Source organism: Zea mays, unplaced genomic scaffold (assembly GCF_902167145.1).
Source record: "Zea mays cultivar B73 unplaced genomic scaffold, Zm-B73-REFERENCE-NAM-5.0 scaffold_386, whole genome shotgun sequence".
Lineage (NCBI taxonomy): Eukaryota > Viridiplantae > Streptophyta > Magnoliopsida > Poales > Poaceae > Zea > Zea mays.
The window spans coordinates 29,166-42,972 of record NW_023367021.1 but is presented as its reverse complement, the minus strand read 5'-3'; the positions used below and the strand labels follow the sequence as shown (position 1 = coordinate 42,972).

The 13,807-nt window shown below is 44.4% G+C and overlaps 1 protein-coding gene across 1 annotated transcript; it reads right to left on the bottom strand.

Moving 5' to 3' along the window:
• Positions 1–860: 860 nt before the first annotated feature.
• On the bottom strand, positions 861–4,907 carry LOC103651620 (kinesin-like protein K39). Its single transcript, XM_008677292.4, has 3 exons — positions 3,021–4,907; positions 1,650–2,692; positions 861–1,548 (listed from the first exon to the last, which is right to left on the bottom strand). Exons 1-3 carry the CDS (start codon positions 4,237–4,239, stop codon positions 1,207–1,209), a joined length of 2,604 nt encoding a protein of 867 aa, XP_008675514.1. The 5' UTR covers positions 4,240–4,907; the 3' UTR covers positions 861–1,206.
• Positions 4,908–13,807: the final 8,900 nt, after the last annotated feature.

The window sequence follows — 13,807 nt, the reverse complement described above, 5'->3', positions numbered from 1 at the left end:
AGATTATCTTCTATTAAATGTTTATTAGTATTAATTTACTTGCAATTTCGTGGTCGAACAAGAATATTTTATGATAACCAATTAATGCATTATCCGACAAGTATCCGATATTCGATCAAATAATATCCGTATCCGTCACTTATCCGCCCGGATAAATATCCGGTCCCTGTATCCGTATCCGTCCCGTTTCTAACTATCCGTATCCGATTCCGAATCCGTTTTAAATACATTAGGGTAGGATACAGGATGAACTACTATCCGTCCGTATCCGCCCGTTTTCACCCCTAGCTACATGTCCATCAAATCAGTCTTGAGTGTGCAGTAACTCATGGTCATTTAGGTAATCTATTAATTACGGAAGAGGGTAGTTTAGATGCATGTATGGAGGTGTATTTGGGTTAGAAGCAAATCAGGTTCGGTGGACATATATACTCTCATACAAAGTCGATGATGGGATGTTTTGCCCCTTTGTGTAAACTATATTTGTTAAGGGTGTGTTCGTTTGTTCCGGAATTGTGACCTAGAATCAATCCAACCAGGAATACTTATGTAATTTGTATAGGCTTTGATCACCTGGAACCGTTCCTGCCCCCAATCCTGAACAAACGAACGCAGCCTAAGCCATCTCTTAGAGCATGAAGTCCAAAAAGTGGTACTAGTACAGTATCTGATTAATACTACTAACATTGGCGTTAGAACGTTTAGGCCTTGTTTGGGAGGGCTCTGGCTTCTCTGAAAATAGCTCTGGCTCCGGCTTCTCTGAAAGACGAGCTCCTCTGCAGGAGCCGTGTCTTTTTTTAAAAATCGTTTGGCAAAACGGCTTCTTGTATATTTTTTTATTTTATGTATGAGACAAAGGATTATGCTGAAAAAATATTTTATGGAATAAAAAATATTTTATGGAAATATTTGATACGGAGTTCAAACTGCATTCAAACTACTTGCTAACTACACTAAAGAAACTTGGTAGATGAACAGACTACGCGAAGTGTCGAACGGAGCCGTGCAGAGCCAAAATTTCCGGCTCCGGCTCCTGCCCGTTTCCTGGCTCCAGCTCCTCCTCCGGAGCTGTTTTTGGACGCTGCGTTTGGGAGGGCTCCAGCAAAGAGCTAGAGCCGGAGCCGTCCAGGAGCCCTCCCAAAGGGGGCCTTACTGTGTCTGGAGGACAGCGTCGGGTGTGTGTGCCTGTGCGTGTGTGTATATATATCAGCGCGTGCTTCGGAGGATGCCGTGGAAGGTGAGCGTGCCCTCGAGGTCGCCGATGATCCGCGCGATCCGCACCTCCAGCCCTCGCTGCACGTCCCTCAGCAGCGCCCCAGCCACCTCCATGAGCCTCTTCATATCCACGCCGTCTTCTCCGTCGCCACAGCAGCAGCGATCGCGCGCGAGGCCAGCCGCGATCCTGGACTGCGTCTCCAGCAGCTTCTGCCCCGTGGCCACCATGAATCGCTGCAGCTGGAACGTCTCCTCCAGGAACTGGCCCAGCGCCGCGCTCTGGCTCTGGCTCTCCTCTCCCGCGCCCCGCCCCGCGCTCCTCTTGCTCTCCTCCTGCATGGCATGAGATGAGACAGAGTGACAGACACATCAACGCATCATCCGGGAATGCTTTCCATGGTGGAATGGATAGTATTCGCATCCGCTCCCCGTACCATTCTAGCGCAGAGGTCGTCGATCTTGTCGTCGAGGGACTGGTACCGCCTGACGTGCTTGCTGAGGAACGACATCATCGTGTGGTACCTCGACCTCGGCTGCTGCCTGCTGCCGCCGCCGCCGCTGCAGCTGGCTTCACTCCCTGACGGCTTCGTCGCCGCGGCTTCCTCATCCTTGCATTCGTTGGCCAGCCTCTCCAGCACAAGCAGCTGCTGCTTCAGCCTCTTGATCTTGTACGACACGGCTAGGGCGTGGATGTCCGTCTTCCAAGCAGAGCTCTTGTGCCCAGGCGGCACGACCACGAGCGCGAGCTCAGACGTCGCCTCTTGGGAGCTACCTGTCGTGTGTGCATTGCCCGGCTCGGTGTACACCTCCTCCTCCTCCTCGATCTCAGACCTGAAAGACTGCCGGCTCGCCGGGGCATCATGTCTTCGCTCGTGTTCCACGGACGTTGCTGCCGCGGCGACGGCGCACGCGAGATCCCCGACCGAGACTACAAGCGCCTCTGTTGCATCCTCCTTGTGATCTTCTGGGGAGAGGGTGACTAGCTCGTCCAGCTTCGTCTCATACTTGCTGACCTCGGCGCCCTCTTGGTGCCGCGAGCTTCCGGATGACATTGTTCTCTGGACGGCATCCACGGGCGAACACGCGATGCACTGGTCGTCGAGCCCGTCGTCTTGGCCACTGCCACGGGCCGGCGTGCAGATCTCCACACCAAGCGCCTGCGCTTGGAGCGTCTCCAGCTGCTCCTCGAGTGCTCTGTTCTCGCTTTCCCTGTCCTGGAGCAGGGCCTCCAGCGCGGCGCTGTGCTTCTCGTGCCGCGCTAGACGGCCCTCCAGCTCGTGGATCCGGCTCCGGAGACGCGCCGCCTCGACGTCCATGCTCACCGCGCGCCACCGGAACGCCTCCAACTTCTCGTCCTTGAGCCGGAGCTGCTCCGTGAACGCCTCGATCTCCGCCGTGTGCCGGTGTTGTATCAGAGCCGTGTACTTCTCCGTCTCCATCTGGAACCACTCCTGCAGGCCTTGGTATTCCTCCACAGCTGCATGACGTGTACAAAGAAAGAAGCACAGCCTAGTCACAAGTACTCTTAAACACTGCTCTTTGATATTCACCATTTCTAAATCACATCTCCTAAGACGGATTCGCTGTATTTAGTACTCAAATAGGACTTGTTAGAACACATTAAAAAACAAAACTTTTTCTACCAATAATCCTGGCAGCATATGCTAACCAGATTAATTAGTACACTTGTAGTAACATTTTGTGAGCAGGAGGCAGGAGCAGGAGCAAGTGGAGTACAGGACAAAGCAGGAGGCAGGAGCAGGAGCAGGAGCAAGTGGAGTACAAGACAGAGCAGGTGGACATACCGGGCTTGTCGTCGACGACATGGCTAGCATAGCGGTCGACGCATTCAATGGCGTTCAGTTCCTTCGCCGGCGTCTTCCGGTGGTCCTTCTTGGCGTCGCCCTCCGCGTGGTCCACGAACAATATCTTAGTTTCATTGGTGGCGCACGCCACGGCGGCGTCGGTGGCCAGCAGCTTGTCTGAGCTCCCGGCCGGCAGGTCGGCCACGCCCCGCGCCGACGATCTGGAGGAGCCCCGGCGGTGGCCACGGGACTCCCACATCTTGCGCCACCGGTCGGCCTCCAGCTCCGCCTGCTTCCGTCTGGCCTTGCACATCTTGACCTCCCGCACCAGCATCTCCCTGTCCTCCATGTCGATCTTGGACTTGCGCAGCATCGCCGAGAGGATCTTGTCCTTGTGGTCGGCGTCCCGCCGCAGGCGTGCGGCCTCGGCGGAGAGGTCGGCGGCCGTGGAGGCCGCCTCGTCGCGGCGCTCCAGCGCGGCCCGGAGCTCGGCCTCCGCCGTGTCCGCGAGGCGCGCGGCGCGGGCCAGGTCCGCCTCCAGCTGCCGCTGCGCGGACACGAGCTCCACGAACGCCGCCTTGTGCTTCCGCACCTCCGCGGCGTGCTCCATCGCCTCCTTGCCGGCGCGCTCCCGCAGCTCCTCCTCCGCCTTCTCCGCGGCTCGTAGTCGCTCCTCCGCGCCTTGCCGCCTCTGCACCTCCTGCTCCAGGGCCCTGTCCTTGAGCGCCACTGTGTCCCGCTGCTCCTCCAGCTGGCGCCTGAGCTCCGCGGTCTCCTCCTCGCGCTTGGCCTCGCGCGCGCGCGCAGCGGCGACGACGGCGTGCACCTGCCGGCGCAGGGACTTGCGCTCGGCGAACCACCGCTGTTCGTGGGACGCGAAAATTCCCGCCACCTTCTCGTTGGCCCTGGCGTCCTCGGCCCGCCGACAGCGGAGCTCCGCGACCTGGCGCTCAAGCGCGGCTACCTTCTCCTGCAGCGCCAGCTCCATGGCCCGCGACCACCGGCACCCCCGCCGCCTCGCGCCACCAAGATCGAACCCGCCGGAAGCTCTCCCCTGCGCTAGAGCGAAAGAAAGGCCGAAGTAGTAGACCGCGGCGGCGGCGGCGGAAGCGGCGGAGGGGTGCGTCGAGACCGGCCAGGACGGCGCTGATGACGCCAATGGCAGCGCGTGATCGGCCGCCATCGGGTCCGCCGACCTCCCCTGTAGTTCTTGGCTCATACTAGCGTCTTCAGTTGTAATTACACATGGTTCTGCCAAAAGGGCGATGGCTACGGCGGAGAGTTTAGTGCGGCGAGAGCAATGGGTGGCTCGGTGGGCATGGTGGCGCTGGCGGTGAGCGGGAGGGAGAAAGAAGGAACGCGAGAGGTGAGCTGAAACCTGAAATGCAAAGTGGCAGGGATGAATCGGGTGATGGGGGCCCGGCCTCCACAAGAAAATTGAGTTGGCAGTGGATGATTGAAGGAAAGGCTGTCGCTGGTACGGAGGCGGTCAATGTGGGGGAGCTCGGATTCCAAATGGAGCGCACCGGCCAGCGCACAGAGGAACGTGAGCTAGCAGCGCTCGTTTTCATGGCTCTTTCTCCACCTTTGCTTCTTTACTGGATAAAATACTGTAACGGGGTGAAGGACTGGAAGCGTGGTGACAACAGTACTCCCTAGCTCCGAAGATAAGGACAGAGATAGAGATGCAGTGAAAAAAAGAGAAAGAAAATGGTATTAAAAAGGATGTTTTGGAAATTGAAAAGATAAAGTGTTTTAGGTCAAAATTTAAATACCACGAAGCAAACCCAGATTTAGACGGTTTTGTATGACCCGACTAAGTTAGAAGACCCGTTTTAAGAGTAATCTGAGCTCAAGATCTAAGTGGCACGACATATCAAATTTAAGGATGGCTAATACATTTTACTCGTCATTCTAGTTCTAGTTCTAGGAAGAAGAGAAGAGAGTAGGCCTTTGTCTCCGTACATTCATCCGCAGATAATAAGCGTGTATTTGGTTAGTGGGTTGATGCGGGTTTGAACGGGTTCAACCCACAACAACCCGTGTTTGGTTAAAAAGGCTTACGGGTTAGGTTGGTTCTGGGTCGAAATATTTCTTGAAAAATGCTGGTTCTACTGATTCCTCAAAAAAAAAAACGAACCATTTCGACCCACTTCCTCTCCACCCTCCTATCACCCATGTCTTATCCACTCGAGACCAGCACATGGGTGCGCCGCGACTGCCGGCCTGCTGGGACAAGGACCCCCGTTGGCCTACCCTCCGATGTTAATCCCCCGTCTGCATCCCATCGTCAGTCCCCCACTGGCATGCCCTCCAGTGTGCTGGCCTCCGTCAGCGCCGTCAGACTCCCCCAACGGCTTGCCACACCTCCCACCATCAGTTCCCCACTTGCCTGCCCTCCGATGCCGGCGTGTTCTCCAGTAGGCACAACCTACGAGCCTTGCTTGCTAGTGTTGTCGTCGAACAGGTAAAGGTCAGTGCTCGTCATCGCCTAGTCAAGCCTGCTAGTCACGGGGAATGTTACATCACTGAAATGCATCTTGATGATGTTGGGATGTTCTTTTAATTATGACTGAAATATAACGGTGAGACCTCATCACTAAAAACTTATGACTTGGTTAATAATAGCTTTAATTTATTTATATCGTGTGCGTATGGATTTCTCAAATATTAAAATTGTGTCGGTTTCATTTATTTTGAGTGTTGTTATCTTATTGAATTGAAGATATCATCCTGAGTGTGGTAATATGACCAGAAAGATGACCATATCCAATTCACCCCTCATCACGAAAAAAACAAGAGATGGTGCAGCTCCAACCCGCTTTAACCGTGTAATCAAAGAAGAAACTAGGTTCAACCTGTTACTGAAACTAAACAAGAAACAAAAAAACGAGTCCGACCAAACCAGAAAAATGGGTCGACTCTAACTTAACCCACGTTATTATGAAACCAAACACATGCTAAGAAGATGCGGCGAGGCCCCTTGGATTAAGAATATGCAGAACACAAGCAAACCTTTTGTTTGCTCCCTTGTTTATAAATTTACTCTTCCTGCCGTTTTGTTTTGGCAGTTGGGAGATCTTTTGGCGGAAAAGAACGCAGCAGGCAACTAGACGAGACCAGGCATCTTTCTGCTCTGTCAAAGGTCCAAACCGAGCCTATCAGCCTTCCTTTATTTCTGGGCTGTCAGGACACTTTTCTCTGCTGGCCGGCTGCCCCTTGCATTCCCGCCGTATCAACGAGCTCTGCGTTGCTTGCTGCTGCATGTGGCCTCCAAAAGGCGCTTTCCTTGTCCCTCTCACGCACGCACACCAGGTCACGATTCAAAGATGCCGCTGGTTGGTAATCTGGTAGTACTTCCGCTGCTCTAGGTTGGTGCCGGTAACGATTCTTCATCAATCTTCAAGAGTTGCTACGGCTACTCCACCAACCGTATCGAACTTAAGCATGGCACCAGGCAGCAACTGTCCATTCTGATTTGTGAGCTTCCTCCCACTTGGAGCATTACTTTAGATAATCGTGCATGATAAAGACTAAATTAATTCATAAAGCATTTGTCCAATAAACAATGGTAAGGGTTTCACCCATGACTTTCCTCTAACATGATTGATGGAGAGATCGATGGAGTCCATTAATTGTTAGTTGTTATAGATCAGATCAGCAAGCATTCGCGCAAACGATGTCCAAGAAACCCAGTTCTCTTCAATCCGCATATGTTCTTTAGCAGAGCGAGGTTTCAGTTCCCTCCCAACGTCAGGGATGAAGGTGTCCGAGGTCCGCGCGGCATAAAGGACTCTCTCGCCTTAAACCCTGTATAGGGTAATGGATTGGTTGTTTCTTGCACTTTTCAAGAAAAATACCCTCTATTATATGGGAGAGTAGGTTCTGGGGCAATCCCTCGAATTCTAATATGATACCAACCTTTCCACCACCGACTCATGTATGAGCAAGCCTTTAAGATTTATTCTATACATTATTGGAAGGGACATGGGGGCCAAATCCCATATAGTTCCAACTTGTCCCCAAAAAATCTCAAGGACAACACTTAACCGACTCCCAAAATATTCTCAAATACTGTTTGATATGTCAGTTTTATGACCGAGATTGTTACATTAAACATCTACCTTGACCCAGTAACTACGCTAGCTCACAACTGCTCAATGGGTTAGGCCTTGGATGAAAAGTTTTTGTCCGAACTGATTTCATTCAAGAGTCTGACTCGTACTTGATGTCCATTAGGCTACCTCATCATATAGGGCGTATAAGTCATACTACCACGACTCATTCACAAGCGTCTTAAAGAGTTCTCATGTCTCATAGGTCACGACCAACATTCATCTCATATAGGTGTGTTTGTCTAAGAATATTCTATAGGATGGTGTATTATTGTTAATCCTCCAAAGACATTAATACAAATGTCATCCTATCTTACACACTCGAGAGTACCGCATCTTCACTAAAGAGGGTGACAATTATAATCCACTGTTAGCTACACATGTAGCTTGTTTACCCAAAGCCCTAATTCATAGGATCTTCGATCTTAGAGGTTTGGGTTTCTACCGAGCGTAATTCATATGGGTCTCAAACCCATCTCCTTTGGTACAAATTCTATCACTTTTTTAAGATATACCTTTTGTAAATTAGTCTACATGATTTTTAGCCGTTTTTATATAATCAATGACTATTACTCTAGAGTTTCTTATTTTTCTTGACGGACTTCATTCGCCTCTTCACATTCCTTGTTGATCTCAGATTGTCCTTTGAATTATGCACTGTTGTAATAATTGTTTGATTATCGTAGTTCATATGGACAATCAAAATGGTTTTCCCATATTCGGTAAATCCATCAAGAGCTCTCTCAGTCATACGACTTCCATAATGGTTATATCTAATGCGGTAAGTTATGCCTCCATGGTTGACCTTGTTAATATGGTTTGCTTGCTCGACCTCCATAAAACAATAGTCCCCCGGCCTACGAGTAAAGACATACCCACTCATTGCCTTTATCTCATCAACATAAGAAATCCAATTTGAATAACTATATTCCTCAAGTACCTTGGGATATCAGTATAGTGAAGTTCATAACTCATTGTACTAATCAAGTAGTGTGAAATTCTTTCAATCGCTCACTAATGATCATCTCCTGGATTAATAATAAATTGGCTCAATTCACTAACTATGAAGGAGATATCAAGTTTAGTAGCACCAGGTAAGTACATCAGTGAACCAATTCTCTAAGAATACCTCGGTTGGTCTCTTCTTACCTGCTTGCTCTTCTGAAGAATTCAACTAGGATTATAAAGAGTTAGAGAAGGATTGTTATCTTTATAGTCAAAATAGCTAACAACCTTCTTAACATAGTGGGACTGCAAAAGAGTAATCACATCATCATTTTTTATCAGTTTGGTGTTTAGAATAACTTCAAATTGACCCAAATCTTTAATAAGGGCTGAAAACGAAAACAATAATTTTTGGATGCCCAGAATTGTTTCGAAATTTTACCAAAATTTAGGAATAAACGGAAAAATGATTACCGAAAATGCATTAACAAAATCGATAGAAAAAGCCGGAAACGGAAATGGAAACGATCTGAGTCTCTTCCGATCATTTCTGGAAATTACATTTTTATTAGGTATTTTACCGTTGGTAACGAATTCACTATTTTGTCAGAAAAATGTTAAATCTAAACTGATCTTTATAAATTCATAATAAATTCATTTTAACTTAAAAAATGGAACTAATTTTATTATTTTCCTAAAATCAAGGTTTATCCATGGTATATAGTTTAGAGTTGTTTGAAACATTTACGGATCCTATTTATATTTTCTTAACAATTATTAATCTTGATACATATATTCATAATTTGCACGAGAACTTGAGAATGACCAAAAGAACACCAATTATGTTGACTATGCCAAGTAGTAGGAGTACAACTAGAATGCAAGTTTCATGTCTTTATACACATCTTGATTTTATTGTCATATGCTACTAGACTTACTAATGCTTGATTTAGATACATGATAATGATTTTATTATTGTATTATATTTATTGTGACCTCTATCTTATATTAAAATATCTTATAAACTATTATTTATATTATGATGGGTCAAGTTATATGGTTAGTCCTACGCTCCATAGTTTGATGTGTTGTATTGTTTTATAGTTTTTGATGATTACAAATGTATTTTCAATTGGATATTTTCGTTTTATAAGGTATTGTGTTATGACTTTCTAACTTTATGTATGCATTTGTATTTGTGAGATATTGCTTTAATACTTTGTGAGATATCCTTTAATCTTTCATAAATTTGTCAATATTTATATACTATTAGTAATTTTTATGTGGATGTACGACTTGTGTGATTTTTGAACTTAATTGAGCCTTCATGTGTTGGGTTTTACTGAACGTATGTTAGATTCCGACTATAATCGATGTATTTTCCGTACCAAACTTTTGTTTCCAATGTTTTCGAATTGTCGATGTCGTTTTTGTTTCCGAATTTATTGATTTTGATCTAAGAAAAAATATGAAAATGAAAATGGTTTTAGTGTTTCTCGACTAAGTCCGACTGTTTTCACCCCTATATTTCGTATCAAAGCTCTAGTACGAAAAAATCACTTCATTTATGACATCAATATCAGTCCCAAAAATTAATATGTCATCAACATATAAACATATAATCACTCATCTACCCACACTATAACGTTAGTACACACATTTGTTAGCTTAGAGATTACTCCACTAGTTATCTTAATAAACAAACCCATATGGAGCTTTCAACAGGAGTGGAATTAGAGGGACAAGTTGCTGACCTACGTAAATCAGTTTCAACCACTTGCGAAATCCGTGAATGGAGTAGTTAACATATCCAAAACAAAACATCATGTATTTAGGGTCTGTTTGGTTCAGCTGCAGATTTTTGAAATTCTGATTCTAGATGTGAGCTGACAATTAAAAAAACTAAGATTTGTTTGGTTGAAACAACTGTTAACTATAGATTATATAAGAGCATGACAACTTATAACATGGATTACAGGAATCTAAAAAATCTGGGTTAGAAGGTGAGTCTGAATTGAACTAGAGAAACCTATAGATTTCGAGGAATCTATTATGTTATTGTACCCGTTTGGTTGAGATTTCAAATTTTTGGCAGTGAATCTAGTTCAGAAAGCTGGACCAAACACACCTTTATTAAAGCATTCTCTAACGAAGAGGTGGCTAAATTTTTAGTCACCTTTATAGGGTTGTCTGAACCACGTCGCATCTAAAAATACATTCGTAGTAGTCTATTTCTAGCCGAAGCTAGAAATCGATTATTAGAGGCAACTCTATTTCTAGCTAACTCTTTGAAATGCTGCTGTCGCTGCATGTGGAAATCAATTTCTAAAGATAGCTAGAAATAATGCCACATCTAAAAATATGAGATGTGTACTAAAATTTGAGTTTTTCAAATGAATTTGGATGGATAAATGATTGAAATAAAATTTATAGATCTTAAATAGTTGTGCAACTATGTAGTTGTCGACTTCTTAATCTAAAATCATATTTGCTAGAAAAAACTACTTTGAATTTCTCAAATGTGAAATTCAAAATTGTCAAATGACATCAGATGGAAAAATGACCAAACCTATAATTGTAGATCTTAAAAGGTTATACAACTTTATAATTCTTATTTTTTTCCATTTTAATTTGTTTCTGGTTCAAAATAATGATTTTAAAATTGGATAAAGATAAAATAAGGAGGACCAATATCCTAAACAACACAAGTATCTCATGGGCATAGTGCTTAGGGGAGGAATGTGAGGCTTGAGGTCATGGCATAAGACCCATATCACTTTTACGGAAAAAAACAAGGGCAATTGCATGGTTGCTCCTACTCAGAGATGTAACTCTGTTTTTACCTCTGTTTTAAAAAGTTTGTACGTATGTCTCTTCTTCTTAAAATGAACTCACAGTTTACCTCTATTCCGTTATGAGCACTTAACGATTTTAACTCAGCCCATGAAAAGAAGTTTATACACTTTCACCCTTGCCCCTCCTTTTATTTATTATTTGTAAATTTGCCATCACTTTAATATGAAAGTTTGAAATATAATTGCAACATAAATATGAACATAAATTTTGAAAATCAATATTTCAACTTAAAAATAATTTGAATGAAAATAAATTTAAGTTGACATTATTTGTTTGATAAAATGGACAAAATTTTAATTCTAGTTTTGAAAATATATTATAATTAAATTACTTTTAGAACTATAATAAAAATGTTGTCAAACAATGATGTCAAATTCAATTTATTTTCATTCATTTTTGGAATACTTTAAAATTCAAAATTGAAATATTGGTGTTCAAAATTTAGATTCATATCATAACTATATTTCAAACTTTTATATTAAAGCGAGAGCAAATTTGCAAATAGTTGATAGAAGGAGGAGCAATGGTGCAAGAGTATGAACATCTTTTGGAGTAAATACCCGATGCCATGACAAACTATCGTGACCCAACTAGGAACTCGGCTTGCCAAGATAGGATCTATCGTCGTCTGCTCGCGACATATATTTCCTCCACACTACCAATAATTCTAGCATGATTGCATGAATATATAGATAGGAAACGGACGAAATATAATGGTCTGTTCGTCATTCCCTTCGTCCACATAAGCTGTAACCAGTGATGAAGGCATGCATGCATGTGTTTTTTCCAACTTAACTCACGTGAGAGATGATATCGGGTGTTCCAATGATTGGAGTGGCCATGCCTCTGCCTTCTTTGGATAGGAACCGGACATGCTTGTACGTATGCCTATATATAAAGAATGTACTGCATCCTATCTAGTGTCGTTTTGTAGATACACTTGGACCATCCCTCGTACACACCATGATGCGGGATTGCAGCCGCATAGTGCCCCATTTTGCAAGGCCTTAGGGGATGATTATTAGAGTCAGAGCAACACATATACACCTTGATTAGATGACTAGACGTGGACACGCAGGTAGGGATAGTAATAGACTCTGTATTTTACACTATAAAATTTAAGAATCAAATCGTATTTGGATCGAGCTCTATCACTATTTATTTTTGAACTAAAATTTATTAAGAACCCTAACCTATTCAGAAGAAACATTTGAATCATGATCAATTACCACCCCTACGCACAGGTTGGCGCCGGCCGGATAGGACAACTTCAAGCGTACAATTCAAACTCCATGATGCGGGATTGCAGCCGCACAGTGCCCCATTTTGCAAGGCATTGGGGGATGATTATTGGAGTGAGAGCAAAACATATACAACCTGGTTGGATGACTAGGCGTCGACGCGCAGGCAGGGATAGTTTAGTAATGGACTTTGAATTTTACACTACAAAATTTAAGAATCGAATCGCTATCACTATTTATTTTTGAACTAAAATTTATTAAGAACCCTAACATATTCAGAAGAAACATTTTAATCATGATCCATTACCACCCCTACGCACTGGTTCACTGGTTGGCGCCGATCGGATAGGACAACTTCAAGCGTACAGACGGATGCAGTCAAATGGCATAAAATGTCTTTTTTTTGCATTCACCCATGCAACCTGCATATCCCCACAGATAGGCAACTAAACAGAAGCTCAGACAAAATCAAAACATGCAGTGGCTCGAGATGAGATTGTGCGGGCAACCAATCAAGTGGATAGTGGATGTATGATTAGTCATGGTTAACTTTATCCACGTATTGACCCTTAATGGTTACACCTGAGAGCTTCTCTAAGGGCCCGTTTGACACAGCTTCAGTTCCTGATTCTCTAGCTCTAGCTCTTGATCCTCCTGAGGAGCTGATCCCCTGATTCTTCTTGAGAATCAGAATTACTTTTTAAAACCGTTTGGCAAGCAAACTGATTCTTGTGTGCTGAGAGTGGGTAGTCTATGACAATTGTCTGTTTTATCCTTTGCAGTCCAACTTTGTTACAAATAAATAACAAGAAGTCATATATGAAAAAGTTACAAAACAATAACATATAAAATACTCCCATTATAGGAGTGCATAAAATATTCTCAAATGTTCAATCCATAAATTACATATAACTAACTTGACACGATATCCAAAAATATGACTTACGCACCACCTTTTCTAATCACCTCGACTCGCAAAGTGCCTTCGCTAGATCATTACGAAACTTATTCATGTTCATACTACTTGACCCTATGGTAGAGGTGCCTGATGCATTTTGAGAGATATGTCACCTTGGAATAGTTGGGATATAATCTGGGTGTCGATCACATATATGAAAATCTTCATCCAATGCGCTATTCTCACGGATGAAATTGTGAAGACATATTGTACCAGCAACAATCATTTTTTTGTTTGTTGAAAGTCGCCTAGAGGGGGGTGAATAGGGCGAAACTGAAATTTACAAATATAAACACAACTACAAGCCGGGTTAGCGTTAGTAATAAAGAAACGAGTCCGCGAGAGAGGGTGAAAAACAAATCCCAAGAGAATAAGCAAGTGAGACACGGAGATTTGTTTTACCGAGGTTCGGTTGTCTCAAACCTACTCCCCGTTGAGGAGGCCACAAAGGCCGGGTCTCTTTCAACCCTTCCCTCTCTCAAACGGTCCCTCGGACCGAGTGAGCTTCTCTTCTCAAATCAAAGCCGGGAACAAAACTTCCCCGCAAGGGCCACCACACAATTGGTGCCTCTTGCCTTGATTACAATGGAGTTATGATCTCAAGAACAAGTGAGAAAGAAAAGAAGCAATCCAAGCGCAAGAGCTCAAAAGAACACGGCAAATCACTCTCAC

Bases quoted from the DNA above. Each gene is read 5' to 3' on its own strand.
- LOC103651620 (XM_008677292.4), bottom strand. From the start codon at position 4,239: ATGAGCCAAGAACTACAGGGGAGGTCGGCGGACCCGATGGCGGCCGAT. The intron at 2,693-3,020 runs GTATGTCCACCT...CACGTCATGCAG, and splicing joins TGTCGTCGACGACAAGCCCG to CTGTGGAGGAATACCAAGGC. The intron at 1,549-1,649 runs GTACGGGGAGCG...CATGCCATGCAG, and splicing joins ACGACCTCTGCGCTAGAATG to GAGGAGAGCAAGAGGAGCGC.